We start from the raw sequence: 18,669 nt of genomic DNA, 5'->3' as shown, positions 1-18,669 counted from the left end.
AGGACGGGCTTCAGGGGCCACATCCTGCACCTCCCCCCGGCTGCCCTTCTAGATAAAGGCGCACACGGACAACTGACTCGCCAGGACAGGCCAGCTCCATCGGCCAAGCCAACTTGCCATCCTTTTCAAAGGAAAGGGTGCTGATGTCTCTTTGGGTTTCATCTGAGATCTTTACTTCAAAGAACATCTTTTGTCTTAGCGATTACACATGGCCTGACAACTCTGTCATTCAGGAACATAACCTTGCCCCGAGAGCTCAAACAGAAAGAACTCTATCCTACATTTCCACATTCAGACTGACACAGGGCGGGGGGATCAGTATTTCCTTTACTCAGATGAGGCAACCCAGGCCCAAAGAAACCAATGTCATATCTAATTACAGAGAACTAAGATTTGGAAAACCCAGCTCTTCTGACCCTCAACCTAACATTCTCTTCCCTGTATGACGGTGCTCCCTGGTTTCTGCTCCCATCAGCCGCCAGAACTCGCTGACAGCTCTTAACATGTACCTCGGACTCGACATCAGCTTCGACCACGGCACCTGTAATACCTGCAATACTTATGTTTTCTCTACACCTAGGCCACCCGTCCTCTGAGGGCAGGGGCCACTTACTCACATCGGTCCTGTGCACACAGCAGACACTCCACAGATACTGGCTTCCTTGCTGAATCAGTGCCTCTGCGGACTTCAAAAGAACTTTTGGGTTATTATTCCCATTCTAAGTATTAAATATAGGAATTAGGGCAAGGAGGTTGATGGTTTTTTTTTAAGATCACCAAACAAAGAGGATCCACTCTCTCAAATGTCAGAGTAAACTAAATGCTACAAGGGGTTCCACTCAAATGCCAAGTGCTGCTGCGATAAAGTAAAATGCCCTGTTCTCAGTAGACCGAGGCAGTCAGGGTGACCTTGTAGGCCTGAACTCTCCACTCAAGGGGGTAATGAATGAAACATGTAGCGTATTCATAATCAGCTCACACAAAAGAATGGTACTTTCAGTTCTGCCTCCTTACTCACTGAAAGTGCCTTTGTTAAAGATTGGAGTTCAGAGACCACAGTGAGCTGGAAGGAACTAAGAAGCCACTGGTTCCACCTTAGTTATTTTTTAAGAGGAAAAGAGGAAGGCCGAGCACAGTGAAGGTCGCAGATATGACCTTCAACCTCAAGATTACTCCAGAGTCGTTCCAGCTTCCCAACACTGCCTCCAACACAAGCATTCACTTCTGCAGGCATGTCCCATTAACACCTGTCTCGGCTGCCTGCCTATGACCCCTTGAGAAAAGGGACCATGACAGTCATACAGTGCCTGGCAGATGGGTGGCTCAACTAGGACTACTGAATGAATGACTCGCACGCAATATTTAAAGCTTAACTAACCACACATGCATTGTTTCCTGCACATCAAAAACATGTCTCTCTGGCTCACTGTGACTCGTCTGAAGACTCAGTTCCCAGAAAACAGACCTAACCTGCCTTGTGAATTCACATGGTATAAAGCAGCCAAGAGTAGTTAAATAAGCAAGCTATTTGTTGGCAAGAGACTGGAGACAACAGCAGAGTATTAGCCCTGTGAAAGAGGAAGTCTGTAACTCTTAAAAAAAACCACCTGTTGGGCTTCCTTGATGGCTCAGGGGTAAAAGTACACCGGCCAATGCCGGAGAAACAGACTCAATCCCTGATCCAGGAAGATCCCATATGCCTCAGGGCAACTAAGCCTGTGCAACGCAACTACTGAGCCTGTGCTCTAGAGCCTGGGAGCTGCAACTACTGCAACCTGCACAGCCTAGACCCCGGGGTCCACAACAAGAGAGGCCCCCGCAGAGAGAAGCCCATGCACAGCAACTGGAGAGCAGCCCCTGTTCGCCACAACTGCAGAAAAGCCCGCTCAGCAGTAAAGACCCAGCACAGCCAAAAATAAAAATAAACACATAAAATTACTTCTTTAAAAAAATCTAAGAAAAAGACCTAAAAAGCATCCCAAAACAAGATGCTGATGGAAGCATCTAAAACAGTGTGGAATAATACAAAGATCACAAAACCTGGAACCAGAAGACCTGAGCTATTACATACTGCCAACAAGTCACGGCCTTTCTGCGCTTCATGTTTCTCGTCTGGACATTCTTCAGTCTGGAACGCACTAAATGAACCTCAGTGATTGCCACTAGCATTGTAACGATGCTTTCACTGCGATCTCTCTGGGAAGGCACAGGTAAAAAGTAAGCCTAGAGGGACTTCCCTGGGGGGGGTCCAGTGACTAAGACTCCGTGTTCCCAACTCAGGGGGGCCCAGGTTCGATCCCTGGTATGGGAACTAGATCCCCCACGCCGCAATGAAGATCCAGGATCCCGTGTGTCACAACTAAGACCCAGCACAGCCAAGTAAATAACTAAAAATAAATATTTTTTAAAAAAGTTAAACCCAGTGATTTCACCACAATTACCATTTGGCTTTCCAGGCTTGTCCCAAATGTGGACAGACTCCTCATAGAGTCAGCAGGATGTGTCAGTTAACAGAATGAGGTGGGGGCAGGGGAGGAGCAGAACAGCCTGGAGACAAGGCTGTGGGTGGCTCACTGAACTTGTCAGAACCTCCGCTCATTTGTGCCTGCAGCCTTTAGAGGGGCCAGTGCTTTGCTATGCTAGGTGAGCATGGTCGAGTGCCTGCCCTCATGGAGTTCATGTCTAATAGGGGAACCAGAAATGTAAAACCAAACACTGAAACTTCAGGGTGCTTTAACAGAGGTCTGTGTAGTGCAAGGCGGTGTGTGCATGCTCAGTCGCTTCAGCAGTGTCTGACCTATGAACTGTAGCCCACCAGGTTCCTCTGTCCCTGGGGTTCTCCAGGCAAACCCTCTTGAGTATTTACTCAAGAGGGTTGCCATGCCCTCCTCCACGGGATCTTCCTGAGCTAGCAATCAAACCCACATCTCCTGTATCTCCTGCATTGCAGGTGGATTCTTCACCCACTGAGCCACCTGGGAAGCCAGGGGGTGGGGGATTGAGGGGAGCAGGGGAAGGGTGACAAAGATAAGAACAACGATCAGCTCCTTCCTCCGCGGTGGAGGAATGACCAGGGAAGACAGACCCTGTTGAGACAAGCTGGGACCTGGGGCCCTGTGTCGCAATGCCTGAACCAGGATAAACATCTCCTTGAACCACAAAATACAAAGAAAACTGTAAGGGATTAAAAATAACCTTGTGCATGTGTTGGGGCAAATTATGGACAACAAGACACAAAAAGACCAAAGACACAACTGCCGCTTCTGAAAATCTGGGCGCAAAAGCAGGGCACTGCACATGCCCTCTGCACACAATACCACCAAATGGGTGGGCAAACCACCTAAGCCACCCCTCCAGCCCAACCCCAGGATCCACCCTTACCTACCCCCAGCCATTTAAGGAAGAGCTCTCATCCCCCTCAGCAAGCAGGCAAGGTAACCTGTAGCCTGTTCTCGCTGCCCCCTGCTGTAGCAGGGGCCCTAATAAAGCCTTGCTCGGATTTCTTGCCTGGTCTCTGATCAATTTCTATTAAGGAGACCAAGAACCCTGCTCAGTAACACTACTGTGGGCCAGAAAGTCAAGAGCAAAACGACTTTTCAAAAAAAAAGAAAAAACCCAACAGCATGGACCAGGGCATCAGAGAAACTACAAAATGCTTGGTTGGGTCAAAGGTAAGGGTAGGGAAGGATGAGAATACAGCAAGTAAACAAGCAGCCACGCAAAACCTTATATTCCAGGGCTTCCCCGGTGGCCCAGTGGTTAAGAATCTGCCTGCCAATGCGAGGGATGCAGGTTCAATCCCTGGTCAGGGACGATCCCACCTGCCGCAGAGCAACTGGGCCAGTGGGCCACAACTACTGCGCTTGCGCTCTAGAGCCCGCGAGCCCTAACTACGGAAACCTGCGTGCCTAGAGCTCCTGCTCCGCAACGAGAAGCCACTGCAAGGAGACGCCCGCGCGCGCGCGCAACCTCGAGAGTAGCCCCCGAGCTCTGCAACTAGAGAAAGACCACGTGCAGCAGTAAAGACCCGCAGCAGCCAAAAAAAAAGAAAAACCCACAAAACTTTGTATTCCTTGGTAAGGAGGCTGGAATGGCAGCGGGACTCCATTAAAAGTTGAGGCCACACCAGGCTGTGTGACCTTACCTGCATCTTAGAGTGACCACCACAGCAGTGAGCAGTGTGGAGGACCAATCCGTGAGGGGCGGGTGGGAAGCAAGATATGAGGGCATGGGTAGAAGAGAAAGGGACAGAGGTCTGCGACAGACTTAGCAGGATGTGGCCTTGAACCGAAGAGCTGGGGGCGGGGAGAGAGGCCGGCTCTCTGAGTGACACAGCAGGAGCGAGAGTAGAACCCTTGATGAGCTACAGCCCTCAGGAGGAGCACAGGTCTGCGGGAGGAGGGGCAGGTTAAGACTGAGTTGAGTTTTAGTACCTGTGGGGGCCTGCGGATGTACGCGCAGCACCGCGTCCGCTGAAGATGCAGGCTTGGGGATCCTCGCCTACTGGAAAGTACCTAAAGCCAGAGAGGGGCAGGAAGATGGTTAGACCGTCTGGGGCAGAAGAGAGGACGGCCTGGGAGAGCTCTCAGGAACATGTGATCTAACGCGCAAGCAGCAGAGGACCAACCGGCGCAAAGGAAGGAACCATGCTCAGAGGTGGGAAAATTGGAAGACTGTGTGGAATTTCAAAAAGAAATGTTCGACGCTGGCAAATGACCCAGAGAGCAGAATGTGGAGAGGAACGTGATGAACCTAATTTTAGGAAACTGAGTGTCCTCCATGCCCCAGCCCTTTAGGAAGAGAGAAGCTGATGGATAACCATAGGTTGGGAAGCAAGTGAGAAGTGAGGACTTGCCAGACTCTAAGGATAAATTATTCTCTCTCGAAACTTTTGACAGTGAAGGGAAGAGAGAAGGCAGCAGGTCTCAAGATAAGAGAAAGGCAGACATATTCAGAGACCACAGAGGAAACCCCACAAAGACTCAGAGCTGATAGAGGAAGGGAAGGGAAGCTGGCAATAAATATGGGAACAAGGGCCATGAGGGAGAGAAAAGTGACCAAGACATGGGGGTGGACTCCCCCAGGGCAGGAGAAAGGTCACCTCTTTCCCGAGACTGGAGCAGGGGTGAAGGCAGATGGAATCAAAGCTAAGCTGACAGCACTAGCAGAGAGAGATGGAAGAATGAAATATTTAACCACAAGAAGAAAACCAAGGGTGGGACAAATTGGAGACTGAGATTTATATACAGTATTGATATTATGCATAAGATAGATACTTTGGCCACCTCATGCCCAAGAGCCAACTCATTGAAAAAGACCCTGATGCTGGGAAAGAGTGAGGGCAAGAGAAGGGGGCAAGAGAGGAGGAGATGGTTGGATGGCATCACTGACGCAATGGACATGAGTTTGAGCAAACTCAGGGAGACAGTGAAGGACAGGGAAGACTGGTGTGCTGCAGAGTCGCACACGACTCAGCGAATGAACAATAATAAGAGAGATAACCAAGAACATACTGTAGAACACAGGAGACTGTCCTCAATGCTCAGTGGTGACAAAGAGGGCTTATATGTATACGGATAAACGATTCACTTTGTGGTACAGCAGAGACTAACACTGTAAAGCAACTACATACTGCAATAAAAATTAATTAAAAAAAACTTGTGCTCGCTTCAGCAGCACATATACTAAAAAAAGAAAACTTTTCTTCTGCACAAGGAATGCTGTAAAGTTTGTGCACAAAATTGCACATGCTACATTTTTTTCCTAAGAGGTAAGGACGTGGCCACATCACGGGTAGACCCCACTGTGTAAGGTACCATTGGGAGGGAAAAGTGGAAAGGTGGCCCGCTGTGTAGTGCTTCAATTCCTGTGCTTTTACAAGTGCTTGGGAAGCACCAGAGGTCCTGGGCTCCAGGGAGACCAAAAGTGATTTCCACAAGGTCCTTGCCCCTCGGGGACTTGGCCCCATCAGGCATGATATATATATAGCTCAGCTCAGCTCTCTGGGTACAGTAGCTAAGAAAGCTCTTCCTTTGCCGGGAGTCAAGAAGACCTGTCTTCCTCAGCACTATTTTCATCCTCTTAACTTTAGCTCTAATCTCAACTGCCTCCTCTGAGCAGCTCTGAAAGAAAAAGCTGTCAGCCCGTCTGAGTATTTGGCTGCACTTACAAGGAACTGCTTCTGTGGGAAGATGTGAAATTTGCCCCGTTACTCCACAGGCCCCATGTGTGGGTGGAGATGTGGCCTCATCCTGGGGACGTGGATGTGTGGGCAGGGGGTCACTGGGGAAGACCTCCAGTGCTAAAAATAACTGAGGCCTGCCTGGCCTAACAGAACAGGTTCACCAAGGTTAGCAGACAAGGCTTCGACTCTCTGTGACATGTATTTAAATATCAAGACACATTTCTTAATGAGAGTCGTGCCAAAATGGAAAGCCATAAGCCTAAATAACAACTATGATGTTGCTGTCTACTCACTAAGTCTCATCCGACTCTGCAACCTCATGGACTGCTCTGCATGGACACCTCCCCGTGGACTCTGCGACCCCGCCAGGCTCCTCTGTCCACGGGATTTCCCAGGAAAGAATACTGGAGTGGGTTGCCATTTCCTCCTCCAGGGAATCTTCCTGACCCAGGGATAGAACCCACATCTTCTACATCCCGGGTGGCACTAGTGGTAAAGAATCTGCTTGCCAATGCAGGAGACTCAAGAGATGCAGGTTTGATCTCTGGATCAGGAAGACTCGCTGGAGGAGGAAATGGCAATCCTCTCCAGGATTGTGGCCTGGAAAATGCCACAGGCAGAAGACCCTGGTGGGCTGTCCACAGGGTACCAGAGAGTTGGACATGACTGAGCACACACACACTCCTGCATTGGGAGGCAGATTCTTCACCACTGAGCCATCAGGGAAGCCCAAATAACAACTACATCCAGGGTTATTTCAGGAAGGGAAAGCAAAAGGTTTATCATTTTAACACTGCCAAACAAAACAAACACTTTTTTGGGGAACATGTGTCATCCTTTAGCTCTTAACCGAGACACACATGTGGCATCCGATTCTGTTCCTTAAGGACAGAAAGTGGAACCACCTGTGGGGTGTACAAAGAATTTCCCCAAAAGATAAAAGTAAAAAAGAATTCTCCCTGAATGGATACATGTATGTGGTTGGCTGAGTCCCTTCGCTGGTCCCCTGAAACTAACACAACACTGCTAATCGGCTATACCCCTACACAAAATAAAAAGAATTTTCCCTACATTGACAACTTGAAAAATTTTCCCTGTGATCTGCAAACTTCCTCCTGATCTGCAAAGAAAATTACCACCTAATCTTTGCCAAGGGCTTGAAAATTCCTCCCCCAACTTTCCTCGCCCTCCTCAGAAAAAAAAGGACTTGGCAATTTAATTTTCAAATACAGTCTGACTGCTCTCTTACTAAGTTTGTTTGAAACCTACCAGGCTCTCCTCTTCCAATATGCCTAAAGGGTAAAAAAAGGTGGGAGATGTAGGGCTGGGGTGAACAAGAAGATGTACCATTCCCTGTGGAAGAACCCTGTGGTCTGAGGCCAGAGTGGCGAACTGGCACATGGGATTCTGTCAGCTTGGTAGACCGAACCCTGTTGAACAGGAAAATAACAGTGCTAATAACAGGGTAAGAGAAATGATCTATTCCAGGTAGGCTGAGTACAGCCACAGTTAGAGGTGAGAAGGCAGATAATGTGATTTGTCCCTGTTAAGTCCTAGAATCCTAAGTAATTTGAAAACAATCACTTCTCCACTTGTCCGCCCACCCAACACAAATGATTTTTAAGTGGATCAGGGGTGGCCATGGACTTTCCCATGGAAAAGAGAAGGGTCAGAATGTCAGTATCTTAGGAAAATCTCCAAGTTTGCAATGCAACTTCAAAACCATCTTGCTAACCCACCAAAATCCAAGGCACTAAACTTGAGGTCCCCAAGGTTCTCATCCAGTTTCTTCAGAGTTTAGTTAACTGCTCTGTGAGCCAAGGTACTTCTGCAACAACAGGCTTTACCCCGATACACAGACGGCAACATCTTGGAATTAAGATACTTACAGTGAACCCACTGTATGTTGTCACCACTGTTTAGTCACTAAGTTGTGTACAACTCTTTGTGACTCCACAGACTATATCCCGCAAGGCTCCTCTGTCCATGGGATTTCCCGGTCAACAGTACTGGAGTGGGTCTTCATTTCCTCCTCCAGGGGATTTTCCTGACCCAGGGATTGAACCCGTGTCTTCTGAACTGACAGGCAGATTCTTTACCACTAAACTACCAAGAAGCCCTCTCGAATGCACTATAGCAGACATTGTAAAAACCCTTTGGGAAAAAAAAAAAACCTAATTAAAATGCCCCCTATCCTCAAAGAAGTATTTTTTATTTTTTTTAATACGTACTTTTCTGACATGGCTTCCCTGGTAGTTGAGATGGTAAAGAATCTGGCTGCAATGCAGGAGACCGGGGTTCGATCCCTGGGTCAGGAAGATCCCCCAGAGAAGGAAATGGCAACCAATCCAGTATTCTTGCCTGGAGAATTCCATGGACAGAGGAGCCTGGCGGGCTACAGACAATGGGATCGCAGAGAGTCAGATACGACTGAGCGACTAACACTTTCACTTTCAGACACAGCAAATGAGAAAATGGCTAGTTGCAAGCCTTACAGAATCATCTCTGGTTTTCTGAGGGTGGTTTGCTTACTATCACTACCATAATGCTAGAATTATCAAAAGCATCTATGCTAATAAGTGTAGAAAGTACCCCCACGTTCTGCATCATTAATATAGAATGGGCTTTGCTTCATCTTGTATACCATCCTTAAAAAGCAATTAACATACAACCGCAATGACTTTGAAAGAAAATGCTATGAAAAACCTATCAATATGGCTTAGCCATACCTCTTTGAAATAACTGTAGAAGTAATTACATTTTCTAAGAAGTAAAGAAGAAAGTACCATTCTCCACTGGAGGAATACTTCTCATCTCCAGGCACTGAGCTGGGTTAGGCAGTGCCTGCTGGTGTTATCTCATATGGTCCTCACAAGAGTCTGGCAAAGCAGGTTGTATGTTAGTCGCTCAGTCGTGCCCGACTCTTTGTGACTCCATGGACTGCAGCCCACCCACCAGGCTCCTCTGTCCATGAGATTTTCCAGGCAAGGATACTGGAGTGGGTTGCCATTTCCTTCTCCAGGGGATCTTCCCAACCCAGGGATCGAACCTAGGTCTCCTGCACTGCAGGCAGATTCTTTACCGACTGAGCTAAGGGAAGCCCATAACTAGTCCCATTTTCAGGTAAGAAAATCAAGGTCCAGAGAACATAAGCAACTTGCTTACCTAAAGGTCATACCCAGAAGGTAGAAAGCCAGAATGTGAACCTAGGTCGCTTAGACCCTAAAGCCCACACTCTGTAAATCACAAGAAAAGTGTTCTCAATTCCACCCTACCCCCGCAAAAAAAAAAAAAAAAAAAAGAAAGAAAGAAAAAAATCAGGGCTTCCCTGGCGGCTCAGTGGTAAAGACTCTCTCCACCTGCCAGTGCAGGAGACAGAGGTTCGATCCCTGGTCTGGGAAGATGCCACATGCCAAGGAGCAACTAGGCCCATGCATGACAACTACTGAGCCTGTGCTCAAGAGCCCAGGAGCTGCAACTACTGAAGCCCCCAAGTCCTAGAGCCTGTGCTCTGCAACAAGAGAAGCCACCAGAATGAGAAGCCTGCACACCACAAACTAGAGAAAAGCCCACTTTTTCTAGAGAAAAACCACTGCAACTAAAGAAAAGCCCACACAGTAATGACCCAGCACAGTCATAAATAAATAAACTTAAAAAAAAAAAAATCAGTCTGTCTGCCCTGCTGCCCATTCCCCCCTGAGCGTCTGTTTTCTACCTCTACTGGAGATTTCGCATTAGCATACAGGCAGGACCTCTCAGTTTAAAAACCTCTTCCCTGTCCTAAGTACAAATTACAATCACAAAGTGTTATCACCGAACACCCACTGGAATGGCTGAAATGGAAAAGACAGATACTAGCAAGTGTCGACGAGGATACAGAGTAACTGGAACTCCCACACTGCAGGCAGAAAAGTGAACTGGCACCACCACTTGGGAAACACACATTTACACACACAGGGCTTTGCAATTCCACTTCCAGGTATACACCCAACCGGAAACATGCTCTTAAAAGAAGTAGACAAGAATGTTTGTAGCAGTACTGTTGTAACAGCCTCAAGCTGGAAAAGATCCAAACATCAATCCACAGTAGAAAAGACATGAAGGTCCATTCAGACAGCGATGAGAATAAAACCACCGCTGTATGCAGTGGGTTGGAGAAGAATCTTATAATGCTGAGTGAAAGAAGACAGGCACAAAAGAATACACATTAAATGATTCTATTTACATAAAATTCAAATACAGGCAAGGCCCTGAGCTCCTCAAGGGCGCCAGCTCGCTCCTGCCTCGGGATCCCCACACCTGCTCCCCTGCCGCTGCTCCTCTTCCCAACCTCGGTCTCTGCCCAAATGCCACCTGTTTGGAGGCGTCCTCCTCAGTCACCCACTTGCTCGGCGCCCTTTCAGTTTCCTCCAGGAGAAGATCATACGCTGTAATTACATCCGTCTGTCTACCGGATAAACTCCGAAGGCAGGAACCTCGTCTGTCCTCACATTTCTATCCACGTCAGCTAGCACAGGGCTACTTTACAGCAGGCCCCCAGATAACTTGCAGAATGAACAAATGGGAGAAATAATCCAGACTTTTATCAGTGCAGTCTGAGAGACAAGGACTAGTTATCTCTCCTAAGGGCCCAAAGCATTCTGCCAATATTTATAGTGCTATGAGGTGACTACAATAAAGTCCTTTATCAATTACAAAGGTAGCTTTTGGGCTTCCCTGGTAGCTCAGCTGGTAAAGAATCTGCCTGCAATGCAGGAGACCCTAGTTTGATTCCTGGGTCAGGAAGATCCCCTGGAGAAGGGAAAGGCTACCCACTGCAGTATTCCTGGGCTTCCCTGGTGGCTCAGCTGGTAAATAATCCGCCCACAATGCAGGAGACCTGGGTTCTATCCCTGGGTTGAGAAGATCCCCTGGAGAAGGGAACAGCTACCCACTACAGTACCTCTGGCATGGAGAATTCCATAGACTGTATAGTCCATGGGGTCGCAAAGAGTCGGACACAACTGAGCAACTTTCACTTTCATGAGACTTCCCTGGCAGTCCAGTGGTTAAGACACCACACTTCCACTACAGGGGGCACGGGTTCGACACCGGCTCGAGGAACTTAGATCCCGCATGCTGCACAGTGTGGCAAAGAAATTAAAAAGCAAAAAAGAAACAGGACTTCCCTGGCGGGTGCAGTGGATAAAAATCCACCTGCCAGTGCAGGGGAGATGAGTTAGATCTCTGGTCCATGAAGATTCCACAGGCCTCAGAGCAACGAAGGCTGTACACCACAGCCACTGAAGCCCGCGTGCCTAGAGTCTCTGCTTCTCAATGAGAGAGGCCACCGCGATGAGAAGCCCATGCTCACAGCTGGAGTCGCCCCTGCTCTCCGCAACGAGAGAAAGCCTGAGTGTAGCAATGAAGACCCAGTGCAACCAAAAAATAAGTATTTTTTCTTAAAAAAGAAACAACAACAAAAAGGTAGCTTGCTTTGGACAACAAGCTCCTTAAGTTTTTTGAGTCCGTTTTCTCACCTGTATGAGATGGGTAACACCTCCCCGGCTGGTAACTACAGGGATGAGAAATAACCAAGTGCCCAACCTACAATATGTGCTCCACAAACAGCAAATCAAAATAAATGATCATTAAACTGCACGTCATTACAAGTCTAAAATGGCAACAGCCAGTCTGTTCAATGGCGATTGTTGGCTGGCAATCCCAATGTCCCTCGCTCCCTCTGGTCACACAAAGCCCGAGTTCCCCACAGCCCAAGGACCAGGCTGGACGGGGCCTCTAACACAGCTGATCACATCACCCACACAACAAAGGCATAATCATTATCCGGAAAACTCACCTGAAGTTTAAAATCATCTCTCAGCTTGGAAGGCTGCTAATTTTTAAAAAGAAGTTAATGTGGAAAGAAACTCGAATTCCCTCAAAAACTGTTTAATGTAAAAAAAAAAAAACAGGATCTTGGAGTTCCAAGTAGAATTTTCCAGGAAATCTGCCTGACCGGGGTCTATCTCAGAAAGGGAAGATTTAAAATGCCGGTGACAACACAATGCGCATAAAATAGGGTGACTGTGGCACTTGTAAGCAGGCAACCTGTGGGGTTAACCACGCTACAGACTGTCTCTCTCCCTTGCTGGGTATGGGATGAGGAAGCATGTTCTCTGTGGTACTGGGACTATCTCTGAGATGTTTATTTCAGAATGAAGAACTCAGAACACCTAAGTCACAGAGGAGACAAGTATCCTGTGCAACTTTAGAACTCCAAGATCTGAACGGGAGCAACAACTCTGCTGAGGTGGTGTACAGGCTGGACGTAAACAGGAGAGACTTCAAGGCTGGAACATTTCCAAAGCTAATAGGAGTCTTCCATCCTCCAAAGCAGTCCTTTAGATGTGGGTAACGGAAAATGCATTTCCTAGATAAAAATTTTCCTTTCAGGCTGATTTTTTAGAAAATAGAAGAGTAAAAGTATATATATGAAAAAAATAAAGTTATCAACTATGTTTTACTTTGGTTTTAGACTCAGTCAGTGTGTACATGCATGCTCAGTTGTGTTCAACTCTGTGCGACCCCATGAACCGGAGCCCACCAGGCTCCTCTGTCCATGGGATTTTCCAGGCAAGAGTACTGGAGTAGGTTGCCATTTCCTTCTCCGGGGGGGATCTTCCCGACCCAGGGATCGAACCCATGTCTCCTGCATCTCCCGCACTGGCAGGCAGATTCTTTACCACTGGACACCTGGGAAGCCCAGATTCGGTCAAACCTGACCTTAAACCCTAGCAGTAAGGAAAGGAAGAAGCTTGAGGAAGCTGCTTCTCTGAGTGTCACTGCAATGAATACACTTGCCTGAACCTCACGGGCTGGACAAAGAGTAGGTGCTCCATGTGGAAGGAGCAGACCTTATTGGGCTTTCAGTTTTGCACAGTGGTGGAAGGCGGCATTAGCCATTCACTGAACGGCAGACACTAGAATAAGGCATGGTACCAATTGGGATCGAGCCTGAGCCTCTCCCCAGACCACTTCCAGAGCCTGCATCCACACCGAGAAGTCCTTCCAGGCACCTGGGTCTGGCTCCCCTCTCCTTCAATCCCCACGCTACCCTTCAATACGAAATGATCGAAGCTTCCAGTGAGGGGATTCCCTGGTGGTCCAGTGGTTAGGACTCTGCACTTTCACTGCTGAAGGCACAAGTTCAATCCCTGGTCAGGGAACTACGATCCTGCATGCCAGCACCACACAGCAAAAAAAAAAAAAACAAGCTCGGGTGGGAGAGAGAATCTCCTGTGCCGTTATTTGAGGCACAGGCAAGGCACAGGCACAGGCCTGGGGGGAGGTATTCAGAACTGAGGGTCCTGAAGTCCCTTCTCAGATGATCCTAGAAATTTTTACTTTTTAAGGAAAAGGTAAGAACACTATAGAATACTTAATATAAACCAAGTGAGTTGTTATATTTCCATCTAGTGTCTCATTTAATATAATAATGCAGCCAAAAACATCAGAACTGAAATGCTCATTTTGTAAATGAACACTGGGCTCAAGAGGGACCAGGGTCGCACCAATGGAGGGCGACAGGATGTAAGTTCAGGTTCTTTGAGTTCTTTGTGGTCCTACGGAAAGTGGGGTAGAGGGGCTGCTTTCACCATCCACATTCCCCACCCTGAGCACCAGGGCTTCAAGGGCCTCTGCACTGGGAGAGGGAGGTGAACAATCAACTGACGACCGACTGGGAGAAGATTATGGACAGCCTCTCAAGGGGGCGGTGGGGAGAAGTCCATCACACCACATCCTGCCCCCTTCCAGGGATGCCCAAATGGGTACCTACGCACGAAGCCAACCTTCAGCACTCGAGGGCCTTATGAGAGGCACCATAGACAGAAGAACCCTCCCTGGGAAGCCAGCATTTTAATTTACACATCCAGAAAATCATCTTCATTTCCTGCTCACTACCACCTTTGGGGACCACTGCGTCACACAGACCTCCACTTCCTGAAGATAAAGAAAAAAAAAAAAAAAAAAAAATTCCTTGACATTTGGAATGTTTCAGTTCCTACTTTTGCCCACCTGTGCTGTTCCCATGGAGGACGGAGGGCTTTCTGACTTAATTGTCTCAAGTACAACCAGTGCTCTATCATCTTCCCTTTTAAGAAGTGCTTTCACTGGTAACACTGAATAAATGAAAATCCCTCATTGGTGCTCTGGGGCCTTCAGTCCCCCAAAGGCCAAGCTTACTGCAGCCTCAGGAACCTGCCCCCAGCTCCTCTCTCAGCCCCGGCGACCCTGCTCCCACCCCGCCTCCTCCAGTGGCACTTACTTCCTCAGGGGAACCTTCTGGGCCCTGTCTGTGCTCTCACAGAGTCTTGAACGCCTCCTGACAACTGTCACGCGTTCATCTGCTCAGCCCTCGTCCAGCCGCTAGTGATTCCAAAAAGACAAAACCCGGCGCGGTCCCCAGGCGACACCGCGAGTGCATTCTCAGAGCGTGAGTGTTGCAGCACCGCCGCGTTGATGCACCTGGCTGAAGATTTGTATGATTCTTTCTAGAGTGTTCGTCTCCCGCGATTAGGGAGTAGAAAGTGAAACAGGAAACAGAAGCGAGTCACTTTATAGCTTTATTCCCAAACCCAGTGCCAGGCAAATGTGATCATCAGGTATTTGTTGAAGTCTGACTAATGATAACAGCATTAGAGCATTCAAAACTGGGGGGAAGGGACAAACATTCGCTCCTGAAAACTCCACCATCATAATTCCAGGGTGATGAGCAAATTATGGGTTTTCAACCTACAGAACCACAGCAGTCCCTTTAAGGAAAGCTCTCATGATAATGTGCCTACCTCACACATGCTGAAGATAATTTAGGCGTCTGCTAAGATTACTTGAAAAAAAGAAAAAAGAACGGGAACAGACTGACCTTCGAAAAGTAATAGAAAAATGTTACAACTGGCAGTTATTACAGCATTAAAAAACCAGAAAGGGAGAGCCTGGAAGATAGACAAGTTCCTCGCTTCCATCCCTCCCCTGCATCCAAAGGCACAGAAGGCATCAGTGCCCTCCTGGAGGCTGTGGTTTGAAATGGTGCTGCAATGAATCAGCAAAGAATACACATAAAGATGAAAACAACACATGGAGAAGATAACAGAGAAAAGAAATGAGACAGACTTTGACCAGACACGGTTCAAGCAGACCTCTGCCTGTCGCTACTGAGCGCACAGCCTGAGCCAGGGGGGAGAGAAACAGAACAAAAGGCAGGTAAGAACCAGAACAGCACCGGGTCTAAGGGGGAGAAAGGGTTACAATGACAACAGGAAGGGAAGAAGGAGCGGGAATTCACTTTCCACCAATAACAAATGAGTTCTTTTTCTGAAGTGCTAACTGTCTGCTGTAAACAACTTAAAAACATACATAATAATCATAAGTTACAAATGTTCCTGGAAACTCCCTGGTTCCAACTAGTGGATGACACATATCTGCAGAGGGACCTCAGCAACTGCTCTGAAGTTCAGGGGAAAGTAATTCTAACCAATGCAGCTGCACCAGAATAGCACCCTTGGGGTCTGACCGATTAGATGGCTGCTTCTCCGCCCGGCTTTCAGGAGAGATGGCAGACTGAACAGTGCAACAGAGAAACCTATGCATTTAATTTCAGCCCAAGCATTCTGCCCCGAAGGGCGAGTCAATCAGGGAAGAAAGCAGTGCAGAGTGAAGTCTTCGACAACACTGAAAACAGAATAAACGGATCTGCGGTTTAATTACTGAGGATCTTTCTTTCCATCAAAACTGATGAAGACCATCAAGATGAAAAAGACTCTGCTTCTCCTTGTTCGCTCAGTGCAGGGGACAGGATTTACCAGATAGGCTGTTTTGCACCTTTTGACTGAAGAAGTTGCTTTCACTAGATACTGGGACAGCCAGTGGCAAACTGGTAATCAAGTTGAAGAACTTTCACAGAGGGAGGGACCAGTTGAGAGGGTTTGTAGCGCTCCTGCGCCCTGGGGGAAGCCAGAGCTTCCAGACAGGGATCCCGTCTGGGATCAAAATTATGTACTTGAGGTAACCAAATGTACTAGGAGTGGAAAGAACAAAGACTCTAGATTCCTTGTTACTTACTCTCTTCAAACCTTCATTTCCTCAAGAACAATAGAACCTGCTTCACTGAAATTCTAACTGAAAGGACTAAAATAACAAGCATTTACACTGGACCCTAGTACATAATAGGTGCTCAATAAAATAATTTAAAGAAAATCTTTTTAAGATTCCTTGTGACAATTTATCTGCTATATCCCCTACCTCAAAAAACAAACTCTGATACCTTTAATAGGACTTAATCTAGTCTTCCAAAGATCCTCTAAGAACTAAATGACTCCAGTTCCCTCCCACCAGCTCTTAATTTATAATCCCTGAAGAACTATCTCTAAGGTGGTCAGAAAGTGGAGTGAAGTCACTCAGTCGTGTCCGACTCTTTGCGACCCCATAGATTGTAGCCTACCAGGCTCCTCCGCTCATGGGATTCCCCAGGCAAGAATACTGGAGTGGGTTACCATTTCCTTCTCCAGGGGATCTTCCCGACCCAGGGATCGAACCCGGTCTCCCGCATTGGAGGCCGACACTTTAACCTCTGAGCCACCAGGGAAGCCCAAGGTGGTCAGAAGTGGTTTATCAGAAGTGCCTGCCAGCCTGCTTAGTCACTGCCTCTTCAAAACCCTATAGACTGTAGCCTATCAGGCTCCTCTGTCCATGGGATTTCCCAGGCAAGAATACTGGAGTGGGTTGCCGTTTCCTACTCCAGGAGACCTTCACGATCCAGGGATCAAACCCACGTCTCTTGCATCTCCTTGTATTGGTAGGCTGAGAGCCACCTGGGAAAACCAGGTGCAGTGCAGCCCTACACTGCTACATTCCTTCCAATTCAACCCCATTGCTAATGAATTTGTCAATTTTCCCCAAAGCCCAGAGACAGCTTAGACTTTTCTCCCTTAGCTCCTCAAGCCTCTCAGTTAACCAAATTCAGAGAGGAATGAAAGATATACACTTCTGTTCCCCCACTCACCACCAGTGCTCTGTAACTGTGTACTGCACTCAAGTCAGGTGGGATTCGGGGATAAAGGCAGGACGAATTCAGACTAACTCCTTAAGACCTTTGGGTGGTTCGATGTATATAATCTCAAACTGAAAATTATGCTGACTTTCTGAAATGTTGTCTGCTCACTCCAGGATGTGAAATGCCCAGTATCTATCCCAAGAAGCAGAAATGGAGATTTCCAGTTCACCTAGGACCACAAAGAAAACCTTGTATTCACTCCATACTATCTCCTTGTGAAGAAAACCTTGCTTACCTGGCCTTCAGGTTTTACTCTGCCTATATATCCCACAACACAGTGCAAACTCCCTCATGTTCACCACTCCTTGACAGAGTCAAGAAACTGACATCCGTCCCAATACCAGGAAAAGAGGCTATTTACATGGATGTTGGGATGTGCTGCTACTTTTATCCATCTGCTCCTGGAATTATCAGTACAAAAAGTAGCAGGACAGTCTTCTTTGCAATGTGGAAAGGATACAGGTTACACAAAATAATATTACCCAAAGCTTTACCTGCCCTGAACTCATTAGTTCACCAGAATGGTGCTGCTCTAAAATAACTCAAGCATTTTTTAATAATCCACAAAGACCCCAAGAGAGACATAATAAAGCAGATTTCACAATGGGAAGCAATGAGGAATGGAGAATCAGAAAACAGGAGTTCCGAAGATTGTTTACCAGCTGAGTGACCTCCAAGCAAATTATTCCAGAAACTTGCTGAGGTGTAAAACAGTTCAGCAGTTACAATCAGATCCAGCCTCCACACTCAAGGAAATTTTGAAAGACTAAAAAGACCCTGGGGTTATCTGTAAACCACCTAACTCAGGAAACACTCAAAAGGAGATTTAGAAATCCTGGAATTCAATAAAAAGAACCTGCAACTTAAAAAGTGACTTAGAGGCTAAAATTTCCTATTGTTATCAAAAAATAAATAAATAACCAAATAAAGCATGAATCTTGCATCTATCAAAAGTAACAGATTAGCAGTCAATTCAGGGGTTTCATTTTGTAAAACACAGATGCAATATGGAATAAGCTAGGAAGAACCACCGTGTGCCAGGAAGAGCGACCTGATAAAAGACTGCACCTCTAATAAGGCAAGGCCAGCACAGGTCTTGTTGCCTTAGCTCCTTTTCAAAGCAGAAACAGAGACTTCTTCAGCCAAGCTCAAATCTTGACTTATTAACCACACCAAGTTTCCAAAATGCAGGCGTACAACTCACAGTAAAGACAAGCACATCCTGTTTGCACTTGACTTCCTGTTCTGGGCCGCCTGATTGCTTTACAGGGCTGCTCCCCAGCCACAAATGGGTAACCTTTCATATCTGCCAAACCACTGGTTCACTGGACAGCATTTCAGTGACAACAGAATACATAGTTCTAGGAGTCGGGTGAAAGATGCACCTAAAAAG

General features: G+C 47.2%; 1 protein-coding gene across 13 annotated transcripts in view; it reads right to left on the bottom strand.

Moving 5' to 3' along the window:
- RFFL (ring finger and FYVE like domain containing E3 ubiquitin protein ligase) overlaps positions 1-18,669 on the bottom strand; it is a 75,472-nt gene that overhangs the window by 22,108 nt on the left and 34,695 nt on the right. For 4 of the 13 annotated variants that reach the window (XM_070478680.1, XM_070478678.1, XM_070478679.1 and 1 more), the window contains one exon: positions 8,416-8,579. The exons of 6 other annotated variants lie outside the window; for them this stretch is intronic. In XM_070478680.1, the coding sequence (XP_070334781.1) occupies positions 8,416-8,579 (164 nt within the window). Of the gene's footprint in view, positions 1-4,433; positions 4,515-8,415; positions 8,580-12,023; positions 12,383-14,492; positions 14,737-18,669 lie in introns of those variants that run through there. 3 more of the 13 variants (XM_070478687.1, XM_070478686.1, XM_070478689.1) reach the window with 3 other exon arrangements.

The sequence above is a fragment of the Odocoileus virginianus genome, chromosome 17, assembly GCF_023699985.2.
Source record: "Odocoileus virginianus isolate 20LAN1187 ecotype Illinois chromosome 17, Ovbor_1.2, whole genome shotgun sequence".
Classification (NCBI taxonomy): domain Eukaryota; kingdom Metazoa; phylum Chordata; class Mammalia; order Artiodactyla; family Cervidae; genus Odocoileus; species Odocoileus virginianus.
Note: the sequence above shows the minus strand (reverse complement) of the source record. Positions and strands in the feature narration are given on the sequence as shown.